At 37.3% G+C, this 27,356-nt stretch overlaps 2 protein-coding genes across 2 annotated transcripts; one reads left to right on the top strand and one right to left on the bottom strand.

The window, feature by feature from the left end:
* The first annotated feature begins 6,223 nt into the window (after nt 1–6,223).
* On the top strand, nt 6,224–11,003 carry slc15a5 (solute carrier family 15 member 5). Its single transcript, XM_052543315.1, has 9 exons — nt 6,224–6,797; nt 7,421–7,643; nt 8,014–8,183; nt 8,336–8,556; nt 8,649–8,835; nt 10,059–10,247; nt 10,351–10,482; nt 10,579–10,687; nt 10,767–11,003. The coding sequence occupies exons 1-9, from the start codon at nt 6,326–6,328 to the stop codon at nt 10,909–10,911; spliced, it is 1,848 nt and encodes a 615-aa protein (XP_052399275.1). The 5' UTR covers nt 6,224–6,325; the 3' UTR covers nt 10,912–11,003.
* A 4,801-nt stretch (nt 11,004–15,804) lies between these two features.
* Nucleotides 15,805–26,024, bottom strand: LOC127947013 (formin-binding protein 4). Its single transcript, XM_052543906.1, has 17 exons — nt 25,807–26,024; nt 25,208–25,285; nt 24,436–24,566; nt 24,155–24,326; nt 23,907–24,051; nt 23,523–23,622; nt 23,092–23,418; nt 22,731–22,929; nt 22,552–22,643; nt 22,120–22,224; nt 21,854–21,987; nt 20,855–21,015; nt 19,082–19,326; nt 18,859–18,994; nt 18,568–18,761; nt 16,951–17,108; nt 15,805–16,853 (listed from the first exon to the last, which is right to left on the bottom strand). The coding sequence occupies exons 1-17, from the start codon at nt 25,925–25,927 to the stop codon at nt 16,760–16,762; spliced, it is 2,592 nt and encodes an 863-aa protein (XP_052399866.1). The 5' UTR covers nt 25,928–26,024; the 3' UTR covers nt 15,805–16,759.
* Nucleotides 26,025–27,356: the final 1,332 nt, after the last annotated feature.

Raw genomic sequence — 27,356 nt, 5'->3', positions numbered from 1 at the left:
ATGTTTTTCAATCAATCAAATTATATTTATATAGCACTTTCCCAAACAAATCAATGCAGTGTCAAAGTGCTTTACAGGCCAGAAACAAACTATTCACACTAGAATTGTCATAATAATTCAAAATAGACAACAATAAGTATGACATTTAGGACATTTAACATTCTATTCATTTAAATAAAATAATCCATTTTTTTTTTTACTTTTTCGTATTGCATCTAAAATAAAATTCAAATAATCAGAAACTATGAGTAAAATTAACTTTTTTATTAAAAATAAAAATCATTAATCAAATCATTATAATAAAATAGTGCAAAACTCTGTCTGTTCAGTCACACTGAATGGCTAATTTTGGTTACAGTGGCACAGAATGGCAGCTGACTGAACAGGTAAAAGCACAAACCATCCGTAAAAAGCCTACAAAGGCATCTGAATGAGAAAAGAAGCCTGTTGTGCAGCAATGAGAAAGGTTACATCTAGCTCTTACAGATGTGACATGCATCGAGCGTCTAAGTCCTTCAATTAAACGCACTTAGCGGCTCAAATGAGATGTTGACTCTGTTCTCATATCACAACAAAGCCACTAGGCAGGCGAGGCGGTGAGCAGTACGACCCTGACAAACAGCAAACAAAGTATTCAAAGCGCTAATTGTTTTCCTCTCATATGTAAGCTGCCTTCAATTAAAGGAAAATGTGGCGAGTGGAGTAGACCTTAAAAAGGAAAGGAACTCAAGCGCTGCTCGAGGGTTTCCTAGCAACAGGAGAACGGTGAGGTAAAGGCCAGTTGTTGCATTCCTCTTGATTCAGCACTGGAGGGAAGAAACTGGCGAATCAGGAGAGTTTCACATTTGGAACATTTCAACAATCCCAGCTGAAGTGCTTTGGAAACTTCAGTCCATTTGCACAGTGTACAAAAACTGGGGAAAGGCTAGAGAGTTCGCAACAAAGGACCTCAAAACAAAAGTACAACTTGTGCATAAACATAAGCATATCCAATACAATGAAATGGCATTTGTAATTATGCCCTAGCCTCTCCACCCCTAATTTCTGAATCTTCAAAGCTGCCCAATGGTTTTGTTTTCCCTGGTTATGGCTGTTTCCGACGCCATTCACCCCATTCAGCTCTCTGAGGCCGAGCAGAAGCATCTGCAGACAATGGCTCCGGGCTCCCTCTTTCTCAGGGTGTCCAGCTACACAATGGATTTCTTTAGCTAGAGAACAAAAAAGGCTTGCGCGTGAAAAAAAAGGTTCAAATTCAATGGCATTCCTCTTCACAATCAGTACCGACACATGCACTCTTACACTCACTTGCTCAGGGATGGGTAAAGTTTTATGGTAAGTAAGACCCTTGGTCTAAAACAAATGCAAGTAATGCAATGAAAAAAAAAACATGGACAAAAGTCACCATTACACCAACAGGGTCTTCAATGACATTGCATTCTAAATACATAGACATTAATATAGAGTTGGTCCACCCTTTGCAGCTATAATAGCTTCCACTTTTAGGTGATCCTGCTCTGTGACTTTATGTGGTCTTCTGTCTCATGGCTGAGTTGCTGCTGTTCCTAAATCCTTCAAATAATACCACTAACAGTTGACCATGGAATATCTAGCAAGGATAACATTTCCCAAAAATGATTTATTGCAAAGTTGGCATCCTATCACAGTTTTGACCCATGTTTCTATTTGTATATATACTGGTGTGGAACTTTGATGCAGTTCATCCTAGATTTGATCATGCCATGGATGAAATACATCTAAACAAACCAAAAACAGGATATGATGTCACAGGATGTGACCCTAAAAAGGACAAAATTCTGAAGCAAACCTGGTCAAAGGCCATTACAGTTCAGCTTAGGCATCAGAACCACGGTCTCACGTTGTGACCATATCCTTATATCTTTAGGTTCAACCAGAACTAAATGTGTCATTTCTTTCTTTGGTCCAGACCAAAGGAACCAAGAAAAAACGAACTGAAAACACTTGTAGCACTGTAGGTTTTGTGTTGTAGGATTAGTAGCAGTGTTGCAGCAGTGTGTGAATAAGTAATGCAGAAAGCTCAGTCAGAAAGGCAATTCATTATTATTATTATTATTAATGTATGCCAAGTGAAAACCGTAAGAATAATCTGTTGAAAAATAGCACCAAATTCAAGTCCAATAACAAAGAGTAAAGGCTCATTCACATCAAGAGTGATAACTATAAAGATCAACAGGAACAAACAATAACGTTCTGCATCATAACTGTGCGCTGCAGTTATGTCGTCTTCCACTTTTAATGCTTGAGCTCTTCAAAATCGGTGGTTTCTGATTGGCTGCCAATGATTTTATCATTCATCAACTGAATTTTTTTTTTTATTTCAACAATATTGGTCATCTGTGTTGCTATAGGAGTGTAATTCTCAAATTTGTCGCAAAGTATGTCGATTCACCATTCGGATTGTGTTCAATGCTGTTTCCGTTGTGCAAATCACAACAGACATTATTTAAAACATATTTCAATGCTGAATGTTGGTCATATGTTGGCTGGGTTTTCTCATATAATGAGAATGATTATTAAAACTTTATATTTATTGTTATAGCTCCTTGGTGTGTACAGTCAAAGCATGATAGGCTACTTACAGGTACTTTTGTTATTTGAAAGCTATTAAAATATAACCATAAATCGCTACCCAGTATGCACTGAGTTTGAGTTCTACATGTTAAATAAACAAGAATTGGCTTCCCTTTCTTCTCCTCTTACACCCAAGGCCTTCACCAAGAGGGTGCATTAGCTCCCCTATCACATCCTCTGTCTGGGCCCAGAGAGCTCTATTGTCACCCTACACAACAGCCCCTTTGGCACCCCGGCTGCTTAACACCCTAAGGCTCCTCAGGCTCAATGACCGGGGCTTCCAGTAGGCAAAAAGGGCCTGGGCGTATGTCACCTAGCGAACCGCCTAATCTTCTTGCCCTGTGCTTTTCCACCAGCTATTCTATGGCACAAATCAAAAGCCACCTTGCTAAATAGAGCCCTCCATCCTTTTAAAGAAGTGATCTCTGTCTCCAAATGTATAGAAATAAAGTCAATAAAATGCACGCTGTCTCAAGGATGCTTTGGAAAGCTGTTCTTTAGTTTAAGTCTAAGAGTCTATTTACAAGCAGAAAAGCACTTGAGAGCATGTGTGAAAGCCAATGCAGTAAATTTATACACGCCATCTAAAGCTGTGTTTTGTGACCTCTGGCATTGAGGACTTGCATTTGAAATGATTTCTAATGTATGGCCTGTAATCTAGAAATCAGACTAAAACAAGCAACTTTTAGCATTTGTCACTGGAGTTTTTTGCAAAGTATTTTTTGTCTGCGAGTGGTTTTTTGCCATGAGAATCCCAATTTCACCACATTGCATTTAATTAATTCAGAATATTTGTTGTGCATCCAAGATTCACACATAATATTATGACCCAGAGAGACCTGGGGCCTGTACCATGAAGCTAGATTAGCTGGCTAGCCAGGTAAGTTTCAGGTTAGTTTGCACCAATCCTGGGTTTAAGGGACTGTACAACTTAAGTGGCTTGGCTTTTAACTGCATTCATTGCCATAGTAACTTACGTACACTCCATGGCTAACCTGCTCCGGGTCAGGTTATGTTCTGGGTTAGAGATCTCAAACTGAAGTTGGACCAATCAGATGTGAGAGAAGTAAATCAAACTTGCTTTGTGTTGCAAGGCTCGTGATTGGCTGTTTGCCAGTGATGTCACACATTCATGTACATCCCACAAACTCAGGATCAAAGCCTGAGTTGACATCAAAAGATGAACGGCATCATGGTACCAACAAAGCCGGATTGGAGAGGTTTGGTTTTGTCAACTCAAAACTAATCCTGTAACTCTGAATTTGTTCAGCTACCATCATGGTACAGGCCCCAGATTTGATTCCAATTAAACAATTGAAAAAATGACCAAAATTAACCCAAGAAACTCTCTCAAACTCTTTAATGCATGAATATATAGCTTTTCAAAATATACTATGCACTTTTCTTTGTATTTTTGTCTTGTTTTCCAGTACAAATATCTAAATAATCTTGTTTTCTGAAAATGTATAAAAATTAAGTTACTTCATGCTTAAAACAAGATTTTATTTTATTATTTTTTATTATTTTTGCCGTGCTGCAACTACTAAAAGTATGAATAAATACGATTTTTTTTTTAATGTTGAGAAAAGTTTTAGACTTACGATGCATCTATTTAAAATAACTGTTTTTTATATAAAATGCAATTTATTCATTTGATTGTTTGTTTAATCCTACACAAGCTTTACACTACTGTTTTATCTTGCCAATTTAAATAGTGCCCTCTAGAGGAATAATTCCTGGATTACAAAACGCAGCTCAAATACACTGAAGTTAGTTATTTCAAGAAATAAATAAAAATATGTATTAAAAAAAAAAAAACATATACAACACAAATTTACTACCATATAATTTTGTTGCACAAGTTTAAATAAACAGGAACACACCAGTTTTCATCATAAAAAATAATAAGAATGTGTGTGAACTGAAAGAAGTCCAAAAGTTGTTTCATTTGTTCATATGTATAAGGCAAATCACAAAACTCTTGTATGGATCCATGGCAACCAAACTGTGGCCTCATTCACAGATACACCACACAAGGTCTGTATTCTCTCTTCCCACTTTCCTTCCTCTTTTCAGTATAGCTCTGCTAGCTCTGGACTCCATTCACGCCCAGTCAGCGCCACCAGTCTGCTCTTTTCTCCACTCATATAATTGGTGAGCTCAGGCAGAAATATTCAACCCCAGCACACCGTAGCCATCCAGAACAGAGAGTATGTGATGCTGTAATGGTCTCAGGCCAAAGACCCCTAATACATTCAAATACACTTTCCACAGAAATTCAGTGACCAGATTTCAAATCACCACAATTATCACAATGATCGACAAATTAACCTAATTTCGTATCAAACTGGAGAAAATTTAAAAACTATTATATTATTTACTATATATTATATGGATTATTTTAATTAGATTTTTTTTACAAATTCTAATTAAATTTAAATAAATTAAACACTTTTTTAAAATTTTCTCTTTTGATCGAACTGAACAAATTCAGCATCAAAATAAGAGACAATAATAAATATAATAATTATAATTTATTATTGTGCCCTTTGATTAAATCGAACCAATTCAACATCAAAATGGACAAAATGGACAAACAGATATTCATCTTATATTTATTTATATAATAATGTATATGTATTTATATAAATAAATAAGCACACACATATACATACATACATACATAAATGCATGCATATAAAATATATAATATTTTATATGATAATTTGTAAATAAATATGATATTTTCTTTATTCAAACAGCTACTTAAACAACAAATTGGATAAAAATAAGCAAATAAATAAATATTATTCCTTATGTATTATATTATTTTCTGTCTTGAATGTAAATTAACCCGAATGAACATCAAATAAACACATATGATATATTTATTCATTTTCTTTTTTATTTAATTAATGTAATTACACATCAAACTGGAGAAAAAAAATCTATAAATATGTATTATATTTATTGTTTTCAGATTGAAATTAGCCAGTTCAACATAGAAAATATTATTTTCTCTTTTTCATTAAAATTAACCAATTCAACATCAACATGGTGAAACTTACAAATCTGATAATATTATTATTATTAATAATAATAATAATAATAACAACACATCCCTTATCCTAGCTAAAAAAAAAACAGACAAAGATGGGACTGGGATTTTGCATTTCACATGCTGACTAATTTGACACTGCCTCTTGACCACCTCTCACAGTGGGGTGTTATACACTAGCAGCACCTTGTGTGCTTAAAAGTTTAATTATCTTATTTGCCATCACCATGCTGATACATACTTGTGAAATGGATTTGAGAGTCATATCATTAGGTCCTTCAGCTTCACACCATTTGAATAAATAAACAAGCATAAAAAGTACAGGCCCAACTCCCCAAGGGTTCGGGACGGCTGCTCCTAATATTAAAAGCTGGAACCTGGCTTCATAAAACATCTTTAAATCATTATACAACTGATGCTTTCAATGTGTCCTTTCAAAACCTAATAAACGTGCTTTTCGCCATATGGCATGCTCTTCGCCGGTTCTCTGAAAACATTCATTATCAAAGTATGTCTCACATCTCTGAAACCTCTTTCATCATCAGTGCTCCCGTGTGCTTCTCCACGTCATCCTTCTTAATGAGATTTGAAGAACAACGAAGTTCAATATATTAGTGAAGAGTGGCATCCCTTAAGCATTACCCAGAAGCCTCAGTCATGAGACACGGCGTGATTTCACAAGTTTGTGAGGAATTGCTGGTCTGGCTCTCTGGTAACGGAGATGGAGCTCCAGCACTGTCTGAATCTCACTTCCACAGGAAGATCTCTAGAAGCAGCATGTCGCCCATAGATGCTTTTGATACACATGATAGCCACCTCTCTCATGGGATCTGCACGTCTTCATATCCCCGGACAATCACCAAGCCGCGCAAGGCACGTAAGAAGCTGCAGGTGATCATTTGTGTACTCTTCGTGGAGCTTTTTGAGAGGTTCACCTTCTTTGGGATTGTTTGCAATATGATCCTGTTCTGCACCATCAAGCTGGGATACAGCAGTTACCAAGCAGCCATGGTGAACACGTGCTTTGTGGGAGCCAGCGTACTTACACCGGTTCTTGTGGGATGGTTTGCCGAGACGTGCTTGGGGAGGACAACAGTTCTCTGTTTATGTGCACTCCTTCATTTCTTCGGTTAGTGGTTGCCATTGTAGTGAATCCTTGGTACACTATAATCTAATCTTTAGCATCTTGCTCAAAGCCATTGGTTTTGTTCAGGATTTTAGCCTAATGTAACTTCCTGGCACTCATTTGGAGGTGCACTAGAACAGCGTAGAGAGAGAAGTGTTGTCTTTGTGTGTATTACTGTTCCATGTTAAGACATCTGAAGTTGAAGGACAATGTGCTCTAAATAAAACATATTTTTCTATGAAAGATCAAACAGTTGTAAAGATCTAAATATTCAAGTTCTGAAAGTTGTGCATCAGAGAATTAATCATAGTTAACTATTTATTAACAGAAACTCAGATATATTAAAATACGTTTGAAAACAAGCAGTTTTGCCTTTAGTATTAGAAGAGATATCGTATACGTTGAATAATTGGTTGGACCTTGGAATAAAAAAAGGTTGAAAACCACTGCTATAAGAAAAGCCTTAACCTTAAATGCTTTTTTATACTGGTCTAGACTGGTTAAGGCCAGTTTGGTCCTGGTCTAGCAACAATCTGCTGGTCTTTTCAGAAGGGCATGTAAAGTTGCCATCAAGTGTCTATAACACCTAGATAACTGACTTCCTGTTGTTGGTCCATTTTTTATAGGAACCGCCTTGCTTCCTGTGGTCGCATTCCCTTTTGAGGATTTCTATATAAACACACATAATATTGTGCATCGACTTGAACCTCATGAGCAGCACATACTATTCTACACGGGGCTGGTTGCAGTGGCCCTTGGCATTGGTGGCATCCGTGCCATCCTCTGCCCAATGGCAGCCTATCACCTTCAAGGCTGTGATCAACACCAGCTCCTGTCCTTCTTCAACTGGTAAGAAGCTAAATTACCACAGCACAGAATTTGCTCTACAGCCATCTTGTTCTTGTACTATTGACACCTAGTTGTATGGATGTAAAAAGCAAAAGTTTGCAGTTTACATTGTAGAAATGTGCTAATCACCATAAATCATTTATTTTCATTGGAAAAGTGTCTAAAAACATGTTTACTGAGATAAAGTGTGATCTTAATATGGCGGCGTCCATTGGACTACTGTTATGACTCAAGTACTTGATAATAATTTGAAACGTTTTTTTCTAAACTACTTTAAATCTCTTGAGAATTTAAAAGGTTTTACATTACAAGGTTTCCAGAATCACTTTGTACACCAGGTTCAAATGCTGAAGCTATGTACAATCCACAGGTTTTACTGGCTGGTCAACCTGAACTCAACTGTTGTTTTTTTGGGGATTGCCTACATTCAGCAGTCGATTGCCAAAAACCTGTGCTTTCTCATCCCTTTCACCTCTGTTCTGCTCGCCCTCGTCGCCATTCACATGGTGCACAACAAGCTAACTTTCCGTCCAAAAAAAGGTAAAAATGCCATTCATGATACATATACACAGAAATACATGTCTTGTCCGATAATTTTTTCTGAGAAATTAAATTAAAAATAACTGACAATGGTGAATTGTTCATTTGTTTCTGACTTCTGTTCCTTAACAACTTTGGATTTTCTCTAACAGGCAGTTCCTTGCTAACTACGCTGGGAGTGTTCCTCAATTCTCTGAAAATGTGCTGCCTCCATTATCGCCATTTAAGCGGAGACGTTGCCAGCTGGCTAGACCGTGCTAAGGAAAACAACGGGGGTCGTTACAGCGAGACCAGTGTGGAAAACGTCAAGGTCCTAGTCAAACTTTTCCCTCTCTATGGACTTCAGCTTTTATATCGAGCTTGCATTACCCAGGTGAATTTGTAACAGCTTCATTTTTAGTTGAATCTATACTTTTGTTCAGCAATTAGCTTCTGTAATATCTTTTATTTCACTTCTTTTAATAGATCCCATCGGGCTATTATCTACAGACGATGCATTCCAACTTAAAACTCAATGGCTTTCTCCTGCCAGTAGCAGTGATGAAGGTCATCAGTATCCTGCCGGTGCTGATCTTAGCCCCACTGCTGGAGCTTCTGAACACCTGCTACCAGTCTCCAAAGAAAATGCTGCCCTCACCAGCCACATTCATAAGTGAGCATCCTTACTACAATGAATGAACTGCTTGTTCAGCTTATCCTGCCTTCGTGTGCTACTGGAAATGTCCCACTTTGGGAATATTTTTCCAAGAGTTTGCACTTTGTAAATATGACTTGAGAAACCGATCATGTCCAATATCCAAATGGGAAACTCATATATACCTTAATCATGACAGCATGTGAATCCTCACATGGGATTGTAAAGTGTCTATCAAATGAGCCGAAGTATTAGGAGTTGATTCAGCAGTAGGGGTGTAACGGTACGCAAAAATCACGGTTCAGTACGTACCTCGGTTTTAAAGTCACGGTTCGGTTCATTTTCGGTACAGTAAGGGAAAGAAATTCAAACATTAAACTGCAGGTTGTTTATTACTTTAAACTTTTTTTAACAATTTGTTTGTCTTTTTTTTAAACACTTTAATTATATATATATATATATATATATATATATATATATATATATATATATATATATAAAATAAAAAATTAATAAGAAATAAGAAATAAAATAATGCTGCAGTTGCTTTAAGTTCTCCACTAAATAAAATACTCTGTCTCAAACCAATATCACATAATAAAATATAATGAAAAATATAAATAAATATGATTTCAGTGCAGCATTACCAATCCCAGCTTTGTAGGCCTGCTCATATAATATATATATATATATATATATATATATATATATATATATATAACTTTTCCAAAGTGTAAAGTGCAGCAACAACAATTTCAGTTTTTAGACCTGCTCAGATTTCGTTATTGCGTTGGACCGATCGGAATTAAGAGCAAAGGTCTGTTTAAATGCCGACGGGAGCTGCGTTTGAATTACAATCGTTTTTTTCCTAGTTGTAGTGATGTTCACACTCGCGTGATGCCTTTTGAAAACTTTAGAATCAGCTGCAGGGCGGGATTTGCGCTGAACGCAGAGACTTCCACAATTTAATATGTTCGTGTGGAAAAACAAAAATGTATCTATGTTCCGCACAAAAAATATTGCATTCGGTCATTCGGTGCACACTTGCAATGTACCGAAAGCCCTGTACCGAAACGGTCCGGTACGAATACACGTACCATTACACCCCTATTCAGCAGTGGCACTTATACTGATACCTAAAGGCCTAGTACTTTTGAAATGCTATAATAGCAATTTATATGTACATTTTATACATATAAAACCTAATGCTTTACTGTTATATAAACTACTTTTCCTTACAGCTATGGGTCATGCCTGTGCAGCTCTCTCAGCACTACTGGCAGGGATATCCGAAATCCACAGGAAGGACCGCCCACAAGTGGAGCAGACATTATCAGGAAAGGTCCTGCATGTGTCCTCTATGACCTGTTTCCAGCTTACGCCCCAGTACATTTTACTGGGAGTGGCAGAAGCCTTTGTGACACCAGCATGTATGAATTCTCAATATATACATTTTCAACATATTGATTCAATCCCAAAATTCAGCCATGTGACCATCATGAAATCCCCCTCTTCTCCTGTTCCTCTGCTCAGGTTCACTCATATCCTTCTGTCTGACTCCCAGCAACCTTAGAGGTGTCTCCTTACATTTCCTAACCCTCTCATATGGAGGAGGCTGCTTTCTAGGGGCTTTCCTCATTCACGTCCTTTATTTTGTGTCAGGAGGTAAACATACTTCACTCTTGAAAGTGTTGAACTTGTTCTTGTGGCGCAATGTCAAGTCTCAGAACATGAGCTCAATATTGTGTTTAATGATTACAGGAAACTTCTATCCTAATAACCTCAGCAGCGGCAACATGGAGAGGTTTTTCTTTACACTGGCCACATTAATGGCTATAAACACTCTGGCGTTCTGGAGAATATCACAAAGGTAAGGTTCAAGCTTATAGACGTAATGAATAATTGGAGTGTTGAATACCGACAGAGGAATCTTTATGATGTTTTAGCAGGTACACAGATCTGAGCGTGGATCTGAGTAGCGGGGCAGGACACAGTCACCTGTATGAGAAACTCCTGCAGTACAAGACCTGTCTGCGTTTTTATGACACGTTTGATCGTTCGGACACCTTGACGTCTATGGAAACGGTCTTGTAAATCAATTGTACATATTAACCCTGTAATGCTGGCATTACACAAAAGACTTTGAACTGACGGATTTTCATCGTTTGGAACTAGAGCAATGTAGATGTAAATAATGCAATTTAAATGTATAAAAAAAATAAAGTTATATTATGATATTACTATAATGAGTCCAAAATTTGTCATAAGATGTTGTTGATTTGATGAATGTTAAAACTGAGTTTCTGCAACATTGTGAAAATGAAACTAACTTATAATGTGGAAAAAACTACAACATCTTAAAGGGTTACTCCATCGCAAAATATAATTTTTCTCATTAATCACTTACCCCCGTGTGGTTCCAAACCCACAAAAGCTTTGTTTGTCTTCGAAACACAATTTAATATATTTTAGATAAAAACCGGTAGGCTTGTGACTGTCCGCTGCCAAATAAATAACAGTGTCAAAGTCCAGGAAAGTATGAAAAGCATTGTAAGAATAGTCCAACTCCCGTCAGTATTTCAATGTTAACGTTATGAAGCGACGACAATGTTTTTTGTACACAAAGAAAAAAAAATAACGACTTTATTTAACAATTCCTCTCCTCTGTGAATTACTTAAATAATTCCTGCCAGGGCATTGCTATACAGCTGCAAAGGTGCCCTAGTATTATTATGCCACTTTACACTTCCACTGTAAAATGTAATTTGTAACTTACCTCTCACTGAAATTTTTTTCTGAAAGTTTCTTTCTGTCAGACAAAGCCAAATTATGAATATGTCGTCTATGTGGTCACAATTCAGTGTTTTTATTATTTTGGTAAGGTATACAAAAATAAATTGTAATTTGTAAAGGAAAGAAAACATATTTCATAACTACTAACCCCCCAAAAAGCATACGGTATGTATCAGCATGTCAAGGCTACCTGTTTGACAAAAATTACAATCCCACCCATATCCTGTATATATATATATATATATATATATATATATATATATATATATATATATATATATATATATATATATATATATATATATATCTCATAGCATATGCGTGTGGTTAAATATGCTCTGTGAATGACTTTGAAGTGAAAATTTTGTGATTAAGATTTGTGATTGTATGGACTGTATTATGTATCAATATTGTGTCCCAATAAACTATTATAGGGGGTCAGATCTGATAACCACGCTCTAGCTATAAAGAGATTATCGGCATTAAGTTTTGAAAAGCAAAGGTAAAAATAAGAAACAATTCCAGTGGTTGGTTCATTGTGAATCCTGTTCACTACTAAGTGAATTTGAAGATTTGTACCCCATGGTAAAAAGACATACCTTTTATTTCTTGGTGAGGTCTGTAATCAGGGTAGGGGGGTATTGTGTATGGTTGGTTTGGTATAGTCAGGGATCTTTCTCTGGAGGCTGGTACAGACGGACATCTTTTCTGACCTCCAATAGCTAGGGTCTGTGCCCCTGGGGGGCTGATGAGGTAGCATGCTGATATGTTTTATGTCCAGAAGCAACAGGATCTGGAATAAACAGGGTTTGTTTCTGTTAGCAAAAATGATTTGATGGTCACTGCCCGACAATGTCAATTATCCTAAATATGAATCCAGAAGGGTTACCTTTTCTGGTCTGTCATCCCATAGATCTACAACATTTTCTACAACACCAATGTGAATGGTGGGATGAGGGATCCAAGACCACACTGTCTGACTCGCCCTTACCGGACACAACATCTACACAGCATAGAGAATGACACTTTTCATTATCCATTTCTTTTATATTGTTGTTACACCCCTTTTACTGTTTTTGCTGATAATTTTGGAGTAAACTCGCATAAAGAATTACCTTTTGTTTTTTAGTGTCCTTCACAAAACGTATAGTTTTCTCTTGGATTCTCATTTTTGACCACTTCTTTATTTGAGGGTACAGGGTCCTTAAGAAATGTATACAGATATAATGAATATGCTTGTAAATTAAACCTTACACTTACTTTTAAATAGAATTTACATAACATTTGAAATAAACTATTTAAAAACTTTCTAAAATAAATGTAAAAATCTAAATATATTGATATATTGAGTATTTTGCAGATTTAAGATCATGATCTTTAAGTAATAACCTATAAAAATGTATATTTAGTAAGACCTACCAAATGTTTGATGTTCCTTTGAATAATTTTGGTCTGTTTCTTTCTTTGCGGCTTCTTAGGTGTTTTTTCTCACCCTGCATTTGTTATAGAAACCACAGAACATTAAGGAAAATTGAGTAAAATCTTAAAGATGTCACAGAGATGGTTTTGCTCCATAATGAACCTGGTTTGCAGCATTTAGAAGATGAACAGAAAGTCCATCTGATTCAGTGCTGTTTGATCCACTTGTGCTGCACAGAATATCAACATTGTGAAATAATCTGACAAGCAGTTCATATGCTCACAGGATGTTTTTCAAACATATCTGAATGGAATGTTTTTATTTGACTGTATTCTTACCTGGACTCGATGTCAATGTCAGACAGATCCTTTAAAGAGTCCTCTTCTCTTCCCAGCTTCTGTCTGACCTGTTGTCTCAATAACAGCCCTAACTCCTCCAGACAATGTTGCTCCATTTAAAATATATTTAAAATATATATTTGTCAGTTATATGACACTGACAAATTGACAAATCAAATGATAACTGAACCTCAAAGTTATATGTTGAGAAATCACTGAATATTGGTACCTGTTCGCTGCCATCCTTCCCCCTTCAGCCAGGCAGGGTGTTCAGAATAGAGCATTCGGGCACTATACAAACCTCTGGCCTTCATCAGGTTGATGATGGTGAAGTGGTAGGTGATGCCTTCCCTTATGTTCCTCACCCAGAATATAGATATAGTCTCCTCATGATGGTTGGCTCAAGACGTGGCACTTTTAATGGGTCCTCTGCTCCCAGTCCCATCCACACGAGAGTAGATTAAGCAGATTGTTTTTGTGGCTAAATGGTGTGGTGAACCAACAGGTGAGGATATAAAACCAAAGTTTGGAAGTAGCTACAGATTTTTACACTATTTTCTTACCTGGGTCTGTGCAGTAGACAGTGCTTCCTCACACGAGCTGGTTCATCACCTGCTGGCTGATTGAATCTTTTATAAAGACCATGAATTTCAAATAGGAACGAGATGCTCAGACTCAAGTGTAACATATTATGTGACAACTAGAAAGAACTTGAGACAAATGCAAAAATATCAATAATTATGTTATCACTGGTAGTGATTTGTTGCAAGATACAGTATGGCATCTTTACATGGGATCAAGCCTATTTAGGTCTCATAAACTACAATATTTTAACTGACATATCATGCTTCACCATGGGAGCCAATATCCACCACACAAGAAAAAAAAGTTTGCTTTGATGGATACTAATTATGACTTTAAAAAGTCTGAATTAGGAAATAAGAATTCAAAATAACAACTGATAATTATAAGAAAAAAGTTATGAAATGAGAATTCTGACAATTAAATCAAAAATTGTATGTCTTAATTGTGACTTAATCATTATTTTTAGCATTTGTTTATTACTGATTTATTTTAATAATGTGAATATTTTTTCTATTTGACATCATAACATGCTATATTATGGAAGCGCATTTCTACCAGATAAGAAAGAAAGAAAAGCATGCTTAATTATGGAATTAAAAAGTCATAATTACGAAAGAAGAATTCTAAATTCTGACATTATGAAGTAAAAGTCATAGTTATGACATACGAAGTCTTAGTAATGAGAAGTCAAATTTAAATTGTCATATTTTCATAATTATGTGATTTAAAAAAAAAAACAATTCTGGGATAAAAGATGACAAAAAAAAAAAAATGTAATTGACCAAAAAGTCATAATGTCATAAGTCGTAATTATGAAAAAATAATGTCATGTATAATGTCAAGAGTAAAAGTCTAAATTCTCAAATAAAATTTAAAATGATTATATAAAAGTCATAATTATGGAACATACATTAAGATAATTAAAGGTATGCCTTATTACTTAATTACTGTGTTTTAATGACTTCTTATTTCATAATTTCAACTTTTGGTGCCACAACTGTGATTTAACAAAGCATGTTTTTTTCTAATATGGCAAAAAGGGTTTCCATACTTCACATCACTGTCAACAGACCCAGATCCAAGAGCTTTACATATTTAACTGACTTTGACATGGCTTGGGTTCCTCCTGCTCCTCTTCTAAGTTAGAGTCTTTGCTCTCAGATGGTGAGTTGAGCAGGTCTGAAGCAGTGGAAGCTTAGTTGCCCTCCCATTCTCTTTTGATGGGGACACCTGAATGTACAGAAGAGCCATTCTCTACGAATATAGTAACAAAATGTAAGCATAATATGTAATGCTGGAATAGAAGACATAGAAAATCCATAGTCAAACGATGTTAAACCCATCCAAAGGCTGACTCGAATAACTTAACCAAGAGAAATCCATTATGCTGAAGACATACCAAAATAAATATCTCGTATGGATCAACTAATTTTATTTTATTCAACGGCATAAGAGAACAAAAAGTTCAAGCAAAGGGGCAAAAGGTTAACAGGCATTGACTATGTTAACCCACATGGTAATATTAGACTGTAATCTGCAAAGCAGCAGTCAATTTTGTGCAATCACTCACCTGAATTCCCAAACCTCAATGCATGCAACTCCGTATTACTTTTTCCTTTTGGATTTCGGTTAATTTTTTAGAGAGTCATAAACGTACATGACAAATGTTGCCTGAAATATTCATACATTAATTGTAAGTTTAGATGTAGACATGTTAGCATTAAACATCTTATTTTAATTATTCACTTTATTTCACTAAATGTTTCAATAGCTTTGATAATAGTAACAACTGAATTTAATTTTTACATCCAAAAATAAATAAAGAGTTCAAAAAAAGTGGCTTAAACCAAATATTTGTAGAATTTTTTATTATTTACAATGTAGAAAACGGTGAATATCTCTACATACCCAGTTCAGGGAACATTTACAATGAACATCGATTTTTTTCGATTTAAAAAGACATTTAGTGAAAAATGTTCATTAATATTACAGAGAGAAAAAAAGAAGTTGGCACATGAGTTGACTATCACAACATCATCAGTGGAAAAAAATGATATAGTTCACATATGAAGCATACTTTAAAGTGCAAAGGACATGGTAGTCTCAACTATGATTTTAGAAGCATGGCTGAAACTCTTGTTAACAGTGGTCAGTTGATCTGATCCAAGACTGACGTTTCCATTTTTATATATATGTGTGTGTGTGTGTGTAACTGATATTGAAGCTTAGCTTATAAATCATTGGTAGCTGGATACGCAGGTACAGCATTTTTTTAAGCAATGTCACCCAGGACTGCGCATAGCTCACTGTACAGCTGATAGTTCGCACTCTTGACATTGTACAAAACATGTTTTTTGTTCGTTTTTTTTCTGAGAAACTAAGAACAGCTCTGAGAAACCTAAGAAATGGAACAGTCTTTTAATATCGATTTCTTTACGTTTTAATTTAAAGATAGATTGTGCACAGGTTTCATGGTTGGAGTAATAAAAAATAAAAAAAATGCTGTACGTTTAACCTCTTTTCAGTTCCACGGCATCTTTAAAATAACTTCTGGACATTAGAGGCTGTTTTATTTGATAACATCCTATAAAAAAACTATACCTTTAGACACAAAATGATGCATTTGAATTTAACAGCACAGCTGACGTAAGATAGGCTCTGACCAAAGATGTTTGTGTATAAAAAAAAGAAACATTCGTTCAAATTTTGCCCAACTAAGTCCACTGAAGCTGAGCAAGTAGGACACAAATCCAAAACACAGTCCAGTCCAACTCTTCCAGAGGCTCTTGTTTAGTGTTTAAGACTTTTATGAACTCTTCATCATCTTTCTTTTCTTAAGCAGTCTTTCCCTCCAGTCTTCAGGAAGTGCTTCAAAGTTAGCATTTTTCCCAGACTTCCCTCTGCAAATGGAGAAGAAAACCGACAAGCATTTGAACAATCTGTATTTTTTCCTCAAACGTATACTGATCATCTTTGTAATGGCGTCTTCAAACTTACGATGCGAACTGTTGCTGTTTCCATTCCTCAATGCGTTTGATGTTGACCTGTTCTCGGTCTTCATCACTGGAGCTCGACTTCTCCTCTTCATCTAGCTCTTTCTGAATGCTCTGCCACTTCTTTACCAGGGACGGCATCTTAGTCTTGCTCTTCTTTGTCTTAAAAAAATATTAAATGACGGCGTTTAAATTATTTTCTTTCTAAATTAAAGTGGACATTGGATGCAAAATTAACTTGTACATGTTTGCATATAAGTGAGTTTTCGCAGTGTGTGGACAAAAGCTCCCTGCAATGATTGAAATCCATTCACACCATTTTTTAATTCCCAAAAAACCTAAAGTCTCTCAATTATCAAGCCATTTTGTATTATGAAGTCATATTGCTCACGACCGCTGACGGACTGTCCCGCATTAGCATATTTCCGCCCGCAGCCAGTTGAAGGTCAGCAATTTTCTTTGTGCTCAATCAGCTGTGGTGACATGTTTCATTGGCAATAGTGCGTCAACTAATGTGGCTCACTCTGCCAAGGCACTGGATCTGAATCCAGGGTGGTTAATGTTAGGGGAAGTCATGGCCTAGTGGTTATAGAGTTTGACTCCTAACCCTAGGGTTGTGAGTTCGAATCCCGGGCCGGCAATAACACGACTTAGGTGCCCTTGAGCAAGCCATCGAACCCCCAACTGCTCTCCGGGCACCGCAGCATAAATGGCTGCCCACTGCTCCGGGTGTGTGTTCACAATGTGTGTGTGTGTGTGTGTTCACTGCTCTGTGTGTGTGCACTTTGGATGGGTTAAATGCAGAGCACAAAGTCTGAGTATGGGTCATACTTGGCTGAATGTCACGTCACTTTCACTTTCCCTTCCAATGCAGATATTCTGATGTGATGTGTGGCCAAGTATGGTGAAACGTACCTGGAATTTGTGCTCTGAATTTAACCCATGCAAGTGCACACAAATACACACACAGTCAGTTCAGTGAACCGCCATATTGCTGAGGCACCCAGGGAACCTTATCCTTGTAACCTTTCGGGTCTTACCATTAGACCACAATTGCCCCACTTTTACATTTGACATGGAAAAATGGGTTCAACAACATTACATGGCCAAAACACATATTAGAACACAATTCGGTCGGTGCCTAAAAAGTATCAAACTCGATACCCTGCGATACCGAATACACACAAACAAACAAAGAAAGTTGGAAGAAAAGGGTGGGTGAGCAGTAACTCATTATCATTTAAAGATACATGGACCTTTGACGAGGTAAAAAGGGTGTTGTTTTGCATGACCATTGAGGAAATTTATCCGAAGTATGTTGCAGGCATTTCATGAAGACCCTAAAGAATCATACCAACTTGTGGAAAACAGGCATCCAATGTTTCTAAACATTTAATATTTTATGAAAAAAAAGAATAAAACAAATCCAGCAATACAAACCCAAGAACCAAAACAAACTGCAAAACAAAACACACCAAACCTTGAAGCAAAAAATAAAGACAAATTAAAGAAAAAAAAAATGCAAAATACTAAAAAATAAATAAATAAATAAAAAAGGCCACACAAAACAAAAAGCAACAACAAAACAACAAGAACAAAATAAAAACAAAAAAACACCCACCTTCTCTTTCTTTAGTTTCTTTGTTTTATCTGTGAGGGCTTTGCTCATTGGCTCCAGGGCGCTGGGAGGTTGAGGAGCAGGAGGGGGTGGCTGGGGCGGCAGAGCTGGCATTGGTGGGACTATGCTCTCTGTAGGCAGAGGAGGTGCAGCTGCAGTTGTCATCCCCCAGTAAGCACTTTCAACTAGAAGTGGGGCTGTGAATGAACGAGAGGAACATGAGAAACAACATCTTGCCACAAGAAAGGATGCTCTATGAAAATACTGATGTGTGTAAAAGCAGTTTATTCTCACCAGCAGCAGCAATGGGTTGAGCGTAAAGAATGGGGCAGCTGCCAATGGTGACTGTTTTGGGCAGCGGGACTGAGCCTGGGGCTTTGCGTTTCTGGCCTTTAGCCTCAAGCGCCAAAGATGCAGCTGCCTCTGCCGCCTGAGAAAAGGACATCAAAACATATGGCTTTCAAGATACACTAAAGCGTAATAAACTAAATCTTAACTCTCCAGACTAAAAAGTGACCTTGAACTCTTCTGTTCCAGGAGCCGGAGGCTCTGACTCCTCATCCTCCATCTCCACTTCCTCAATCTCTCCATCATCCTCGAAGGGTGGTGGAGGGGGTGGAGGAGGAGATTCCGGTGGTGGAGGGGGTGGCGGTGGTTGCTCTGTAGGTGGAGGGGGCGGATCCTCTGGAGGAAGTGGAGGCAATGGTGGCTGAGGAGGCTGGGGAACCAACCAATAAGATTGCACATCTCCTAACGAAGCTCCTGTTGAAAAACAAATTAATAAAATAAAAAAAACATTTTATCACAAGTCATGGATGTGTATTGTTACATGGCCATAATGGTTACAAAAAAAAAAAAAAAAAGAGAATTTTTTTTTATATTAAACCCCTTTGTTAACAATCATGAATTAATCCTTCATAAATAGCAATATTTTTGGAAGGATTACCATGACCAAAAAAACAAAACAAAAAACAAGTAGGTTTGCTGTGCTTGTCTGAAGGACTGCACAAAGATCTGGCAAACAATTTTATGATGATTACTATGGCAATTGACAGATATATTCCTTATTATTCTTATGAAATACGAGCGATTACAAATGCGTTATTACTCTGTAAACTATATTAAGAAATGTATACTGAAAACTGAGATCTGAGATACTGAAAACTCTAGATCATGAGCTGTTCACTTATAAATGAACACAGTGCCACACATTGTGACTCAAAAAATACTAAAATAAATTCTTCATACAGAATTTTTTTGCAGGAAGGAGCTCAATTGAGAAGACACAATCTTTTCTAATATTTTAGACATAAATGGAAGATTTATGGGCCTCTAATTTGCCAGTTCACTAGGATCTATTTGTGGTTTCTTAATAAGAGACTTAATAACCGCCAGCTTGAATGGTTTTTTGATATGACCTAAAGATAACAACGAGTTAAAATTATTGAGAAGCAGTTCTTCTGCTACAGGTAACAACTCTTTTAGTAATTTAGTGGGTACAGGATCTAATAAACGTTGTTGGTTTAGATAAAGTGATAAGTTTATTTAGCTCTTCCTGTCCTATGGTTGTAAAGCACTGCAGTTTATCTTTGGGTGCGATGGATGAAACTGAAGTGTTAGGCGCTGTAGAATCTACATTCGATATTGTATTTCTGATGCTATCCATTTTATCATTGAAGAAACCATAAAGTCATTACTATTAAATGTTGGTGGAATATTTGAATCCGGTGGCATCTGGTTATTTGTTAATTTAGCCACTGTGCTAAATAATATGTTTCGGGTTTTTTCAATGAGTTTTTGGATATGCTCGACCCTGGCAGTTTTTAGGGCCTGTCTATAGCTGGACATACTGGTTTTCCACGCCATCCAAAGTTCATGGAAAGGAAAATGACACACCATAAAATATTTTTCTTTATTTTGCAAAAGCTTTACAGTTGACATTTTTTTCAAACCTTACGTTTTGAATGTTTTGCTTCTATCCATTTAAGCCACCAGCGTTGGTATGATCATATTCCGCTGGCGTCTCACGCGCACACAGACACGACATATTTTACAACATTGCAAAATGTTTATTATCAAAATAAAATACAGTTAAAGAAACAAAAAGTTGCACTGCTCCATTGGACGATGTCAAACCCTAGTACAAGTACAAAGCCTATTACATAATAAATAAATATTTTAACATCCAGATACGTCACAAATGCGGAAACTTTTGGATTTGTACCAAATTGAGGTAGGCATCGGTTTCAAATTAAATAAATTTTAAGATGTCATTACCCACAACCCTTACCTGTTACAGCGCCAGTGGCTTCTGCAGATGGTTGGCTAGTGTCTCCGAGGCCAGAAGTGGGCGACAGGGGCGGCTTGGCTTCCTCGTTCTCCTCCACAACTGGAAACTCCCACTGGGAAGCGTTGGTCCTCTCGTTCACATAAAAGTACCGTCTGTGCTCTCTAGAGGTGGAGAAACAAACACACAGAAGTGTCTTAGCAGCTGTTCCCTCAACTGATTTTAAGGTCATGAGATCATTGGAGAGTCGAAGGAAAGTGGGGCTCTAGTTCCCTGATGAGGGAATGTTGAATTGGGCTTCACTGGGAGCCCAGAGGAGAAGCCAGATTAGAAAGGGTGCACTGATAATGAACCCACCTTATTCTCTAAGAAAAAACATGGCAAAAAATAAATCTCCAATCCTGAAAAGCTTACAGGCATTATTACAAATCACAATTGTCATGGCAATACTCACTGACAGTGACAAAACCCCTCCGCTAGATGCCTTAAGGCAGGCATCTTCAACAGAGGGTGAAAGACAACATTTTTAATGAACAGTCATCGATAGTGTGCATGGAAAAAGAAATGCAGTAAAACAATGAAATAGATTGGTCTGACCTTCAGGCTCCGAGGGTAAGGCATCGTCTTCCTTTACTGATTCTTGTGACACGCTGCTTCCATGTGGTCACTCTGTGTCACTCATTTCTCCCATCATTTTGGGGCCAGTCCTGTAAAGTTCAAAGCTCTCGCACGCGCAACCACCTTCCTAACACTTTAGACTGACTTTGAGGGGATAAGATGGGGCCCAAATCTTTGGTGGTCAGGCTGGCTCTTTAGAGACGCTCCCTTATCAGGATTACCTTCTGTCTTAATCCGTGCATGTAAACACTCCCCAGTAATACAACCAAGGGCAAATCAGTCGCGCGTTTGTCATAGCAGCGGAGGCGGTGTCAATCGTCACATGAGGAGGGGGACTTTTTGGGAGGGGGAGTGATAAGGATGTGAAAGGTAAGGAGCGCGTACCTGTCCCAGTGGCAGGACCAGCCTTTGGGAGTGGCGTTAAGTTCGTAATGTTTTATGTGCTCGGCAGCTTCCTGTAGCCTGCGCCGGAGATAGTTTCCGTTCAGAGCACCCTCTCGCCAGTCTGAGATCCGCGTCTGGTGGAAGGGAAATATTTACAGCGCAAATATTATATACAGATATATATACACACATACAACCTTGATATTTGTTTTATTTATTTAGCATGAACCACTACACTTATGATCTTTATATCAGTGTTTTCTCACCTCTGTTTGCAGCAACAGCAGTTGAAAGTTCGAGATGGCTTTCTTGTCAATTCCCAAAAACTCCATTTTGTTGGTGAGTGTGTTAGCAAGCTCTCCGATCTGAAACTAAAGGAGGCAAGATTTTTAATCTTTTATCGATCACAAAACATTTCATATTACCATATTATTAACTTAAGAGGTATACATGAAGTTCAATATATAGAATACGAAAAACGCTCTTTGCTGCTCATTTTATTTCTGTAATCGTGACCATTTTAATCGCACTGAAATAAGAAAGTCAAAGGAAAACAGGTAAAATAAGACTAGTTTTTTGATTTTAGATTTATATACTGTGAGCACTAGAGCAGTACAAAAGCAATAAAAGCAGAAGCGTGTATTGGAGTAAAAATGGTCAAATTTTTGATTACACTGACTTCAATACATTTAAATTACCTTGAGGTCCTCTTCTTCCTTATGAAGAGTTTTGGATACGGACTTCTCCTTTTCATCTTCCTCTCCTAGCTTCTCAGCTGTTTTGGAATGTGCTTGAAACACAAAATGCTCAATAAGTCATTCATTCCCGGTGCACAAAAACATTTTGAAGCACTCATGTTATTACTGCCAATCTTTACCATTGTCTGGGTGCTCTGGAGTGGCCCATCCTGCCTTGTCTGAACCCCGGCTGTTTGAGTCAGGACTCGGCGCACGGAGGAAAGACGTCTTCCATTTGTTCTTCAAAAGTAAATTACGAGGCCCATCCTGACTTGCTTCGGAACAGGGGCTTGAGCCACCAGCACTGCCGTCCCCTTCCTCCAAGGCACGAAGCTCAGCCTGCAGAACAACAAACACTTACAATACCACCATTTCACAAAAGAAACCAGATATAATTTTTATGAAAGATCCATTCATTTACAATATTTGCTTACTTAGGCATGAAATGAGACTAAGATGATGATTGCATATATATATTTTATTTCCAATGAAGCAACTCACTTTTTTCCTCTCTAGTGCTAGTTCTAGTTCCATGGTGTCCTCTTCAGCCTCCTCCTCCCTGTCAGAGGACTCTGCGGAGTGGTTCCTGCTCCGCTGGTTACTCTGGCTGTCCGTATCTCGGTGTGCTGGGGAGTCCACAGATGGAGTGCCTCCGCCTTCTACTTCCTGCGACCCTTCTACAGTCTCCTCCATTGCCAGCACCTTCTTTCTCCACTTCTCCTCTGCCTCCTTAACCTCTTCTGGGATAAGAGGAGCTAGGAGAGTAGCTGCCACCCCTCTCCTCTCTTCTTCCTCGTTGGTCAAAGCCACAACACTCTCAATTACGTCCTGTGTGGGCAGAGGATGCAGAGTTTTACTAATGACTAAAGAAGTTAATTCCAAGTAGTTTTCCCAACTCATGCAGTTAAGGGTGAAGTCAAAATAATTATTGCCTTCTTTTTGGTTTCCTTTTTAGATCCAGTAGCAGCTGCAACAGACAGCTGTTCAGTATAACTGCTATGATGTGCCACACCATTGCCATTTACAGACGAACTGTGGAAAATATCAAAGACAGAGAAGTATATCAAATACAGAAATATACATTATAAATTATAATATAGCAGAATGTGTTAATATTAATACAATTAGAAAAATATAAAAGTGATTATATATTATTGGATCATATTAAGCATTCTATAAAATATCCTTTTTTAAATAAAATATACAATGTAAAATATTCTATTTACTGACAATTTCCAACTAGTAAAACTAATTTAAAACTGACTTCTGACTGCCAGCAAAATGTCCCTTTTCCTGGCCTCATGTTTCCAACTCACCTGTCCGTGTGATGTAGACTTTGCATCTGGTTTGCCAGGTAATGCGGGAGCTCCCAGGCTACCTCATTGGTCTGAGTATTCCAGTAGTAATAACAGCCGGTATTTTCATCCCACACCTCCTGCCAATCACCCATCTCCAACCCAGCTACAACATCCCCAAACGAGAGAATGCAAGTATTAACATCCACATTCTTTCATTTAGTTTGGGATTTATGTCCAAAACAGAACCAGCCGACTAGAAAGCTCACCTCCTGCGAGGGAGTACTGCGTGTCGTATTGAAATTCCTGTGCGGGTCCGTTCTGATCATGAGTCTGCTGGTCTGGTTTGGGTTCGGGGCGAGGAGGAGTTGGGGCTGGTGCACTCAGCTCTGTCTCAGATTCACTTGTCTGGGTTGGTTGGGTCGTAATAGCATCAATTTCCTTTACGGAAGACATACGATAACCCATATCAAAACTACAGACAGATTTTTAGTATAAACTATGCACATATCAATATGTCTGGTCTTAAGTACCTCATGATTTCACTTACCGCCATAAAATTGGCAAGCGTGCTGTCAATGTCTGCAGACTGGTTATGCTTTGCCTTCGTGACAGTCGATGTGTTTTCTGCTGCATCTTCGTCTTCACTGTCTTCATACGCACCAAGCAGAGATAAACCCTCTACAAAGAAAATACAAGGTCTAATTTAATCAAATGTAGTACAGATGACATTCTTTAAACTAAGCATATTTTCAAATTACATGCATATCTAAAGATAACACAAACTTATTACACAAATGCACTTCAAAAGGAACAATAATTTATATACCAGAAATTATTGTCAGGCACGTTTAGAACAAGAATCATCAGATGTCATTTAAAAACTATTTAAGGATCACAGTGCAGCCCCCAAAATACTAACTGATCATCACCAATCTTTTTTAATTGTTTAAAATAATAGGTCAAATTAAGCATGTTGTTTCATTTTTGAAATCTCTGTTACGCTGAATGATGATGTTCATGGAACAAAATAAAAATAGCAATAAAGTTAAAAATAAGTTTACAAATACATATAAACTTTCTATTCATGAATGAATTGCTGAACTTTATATTCTATTTGAAATGCATCAGTTTCCACAAAAATAAGTGAATAACTTTCAAATTGTACGATAATTAAAAGTAATACAAATATAAAGTGTATATATATATACACTTTATATTTGTAACACACATACACACACTGACTCATTTATTACACATGTTATAAATTACGTTATACAGCATAAATTATTAGGTAGTGCTAGCAATCTGGTATAACTTACGTGTGGCCTTCACAGCTGGTGTCTTCATTACTACATTAACTTCTCTCTGGCCATCGGAGTTACCCTCGGGTTCGTCTCCTAAATTAAACAGACAGTTTGTAAAGTTTTTAAAACACGACGTTATAACAAAGTTATCCTTGTTCTTCCGGTGCGGGTGAATTAGCATGTTTAGCTAACGCTTTGTCTGTAGCACAGTGAAGCCGTGCTGCTAACTCCAAATTGTAGCTTATACATGATTAAAATAACACATTTCTATGTAATATATAAGAGTAAATCATTATGGGTGATTTTATATTTTTTACGTCATAACCAGTTTGACAAACTATATCAGCACGCACATTCCTCGGTTGCTAACGCTAAACTTGACAAACGGCGCTTCAAAACGTATTAACTGAACCACACAGTCTGTATCTGTTTATTAAAACACCTTAATTTATAACAAAAACGAAATAAATTAATAGTTTTATTATGATTAGCCAAATATCACCACTGACTAGCAAATTTACTGAGCAAACTGATTTGCTCTCGCTGTCTTGCTCCATAATACTAGCGACGCGTCTTTCTCTCTCTCTGTCTGTCTCTCTCTCTCATTCTCTCACCTTCGGACCCCGAACCCACACCGTCCTCTCTGGCTGCTCCTGGAGCGCTGCGGGTCGGTCCCGGCGGTGAAAGCTGTAATATGGTTCTCCTGCCGGTACCTGTGCGAGTCTTTTTCCCCATCACGGATGTTAATATCGGAGCTCCGCTCTCAATCACAGCCCTGCGTCAACAATCGCTCCTTGCACTTTCCAAATGGCTGATTTCTGACTTCTTCTTCTTCTTCTTCTTCTTGTGTGATATGTGCAGCTTCATTGACGTATTACTGCCCTCCTCGGTTCAGCTGAAGAACTCCATCTCATATATTAAATCCTCAAATAAAGACCAGTGTGGAGTAGAGCTGTAATCGGGCCTTAAAAGTTAGGCCCGACAGGTTTCGGCCCGAGCCCGACAAGTACATTTTGATTGACAGCTTTTTTAAAGCCCGAACCCGTTTACAGCCCGACATTATTCAAATGTGCGCACACACACAGCTCTTTTGCCTTTTGCCAACAATGAGCAATTTATTCATGTTTTAACATAATTTACTCATAACTAACGTAGACTAGACCACTTGGAATTTGGAATAAAGAAATAAAATAAGTCCTCTGTGACATCGTAACATCTCAGCATTCTAGACATAGGCTCATTTAACCTATAAATAGACCAACGCACCAATAAAAACGAGTCATTTAAAAAAAAAAAAATTAAGATAATTTTTAAATTAAGATGGGTATTTGGCAATAACGAAATTAAGATAAAGGCTCCGCCGGATTTGCTTTATTTAATAAAAGAATAATGCCAACATTAGCGTAAATACTCTGTCAACATTATGCATTTAAGACTCAATGAATATTTAGTTATCATTTGAAAAACCTTTACTCACAGAGATTAGGCTAGGTCTACATGTTTTTGTGGAGGAGAATGAATGAATCCACTGTAGATGTCTTCAGCGCGCTCCTGCGCTCACTGATGGTGCGTTATTCACTCATTATTCTCATTATAAACACGGTCAAAACTTTTCCACACCTCAGAGTTTGCTTTAGTTGCTGGTGCAACCAAAACGTAATCACCAGAGGCAAGCCTCCGTTACACCTGCTCAGCATTCATTTTCGCATCTTTCTCGCGCTAATCGAAACACATCACATGACCGCTCGTTTACCTCGCAAACTGGAGCGCAAGCCCGAGCCCGGCCCGAGCCCGAGTAAGATGATAGAAATTCTATTACAAATGTTGTAACAGCGGGATACAGTGAAAGTGTATTTAATCCTGAGCTCCTAAGATCGTATCTTGTATCTTAATGTATCCTTAAGTAGTATTTAAAGGAAAATAAGGACTTGAAATCTGTAAAGTTGTGCAAATCTGCTAAACATTCTAAACAATTATTTAAATTATAATTATTATTGTTGTTGTTGTTATACATTAGTGGTTTGATATGGTCTTTTAAATTCTTTAAAATTAGTTTTATACTATACTCTTTTATTTTCTTAATAATAATAATAATAATAATAATAATTTATAAAACTTCTCTGAGTTTTTGATTGATTTGTTCTTTTATATTTTATAAATATCA

This window comes from Carassius gibelio, chromosome A25 (genome assembly GCF_023724105.1).
Source record: "Carassius gibelio isolate Cgi1373 ecotype wild population from Czech Republic chromosome A25, carGib1.2-hapl.c, whole genome shotgun sequence".
In the NCBI taxonomy this organism is placed as follows: Eukaryota; Metazoa; Chordata; class Actinopteri; order Cypriniformes; family Cyprinidae; genus Carassius; species Carassius gibelio.
The sequence above is the reverse complement of the archived record's forward strand: the minus strand, read 5'-3'. Positions and strand labels throughout refer to the sequence as shown.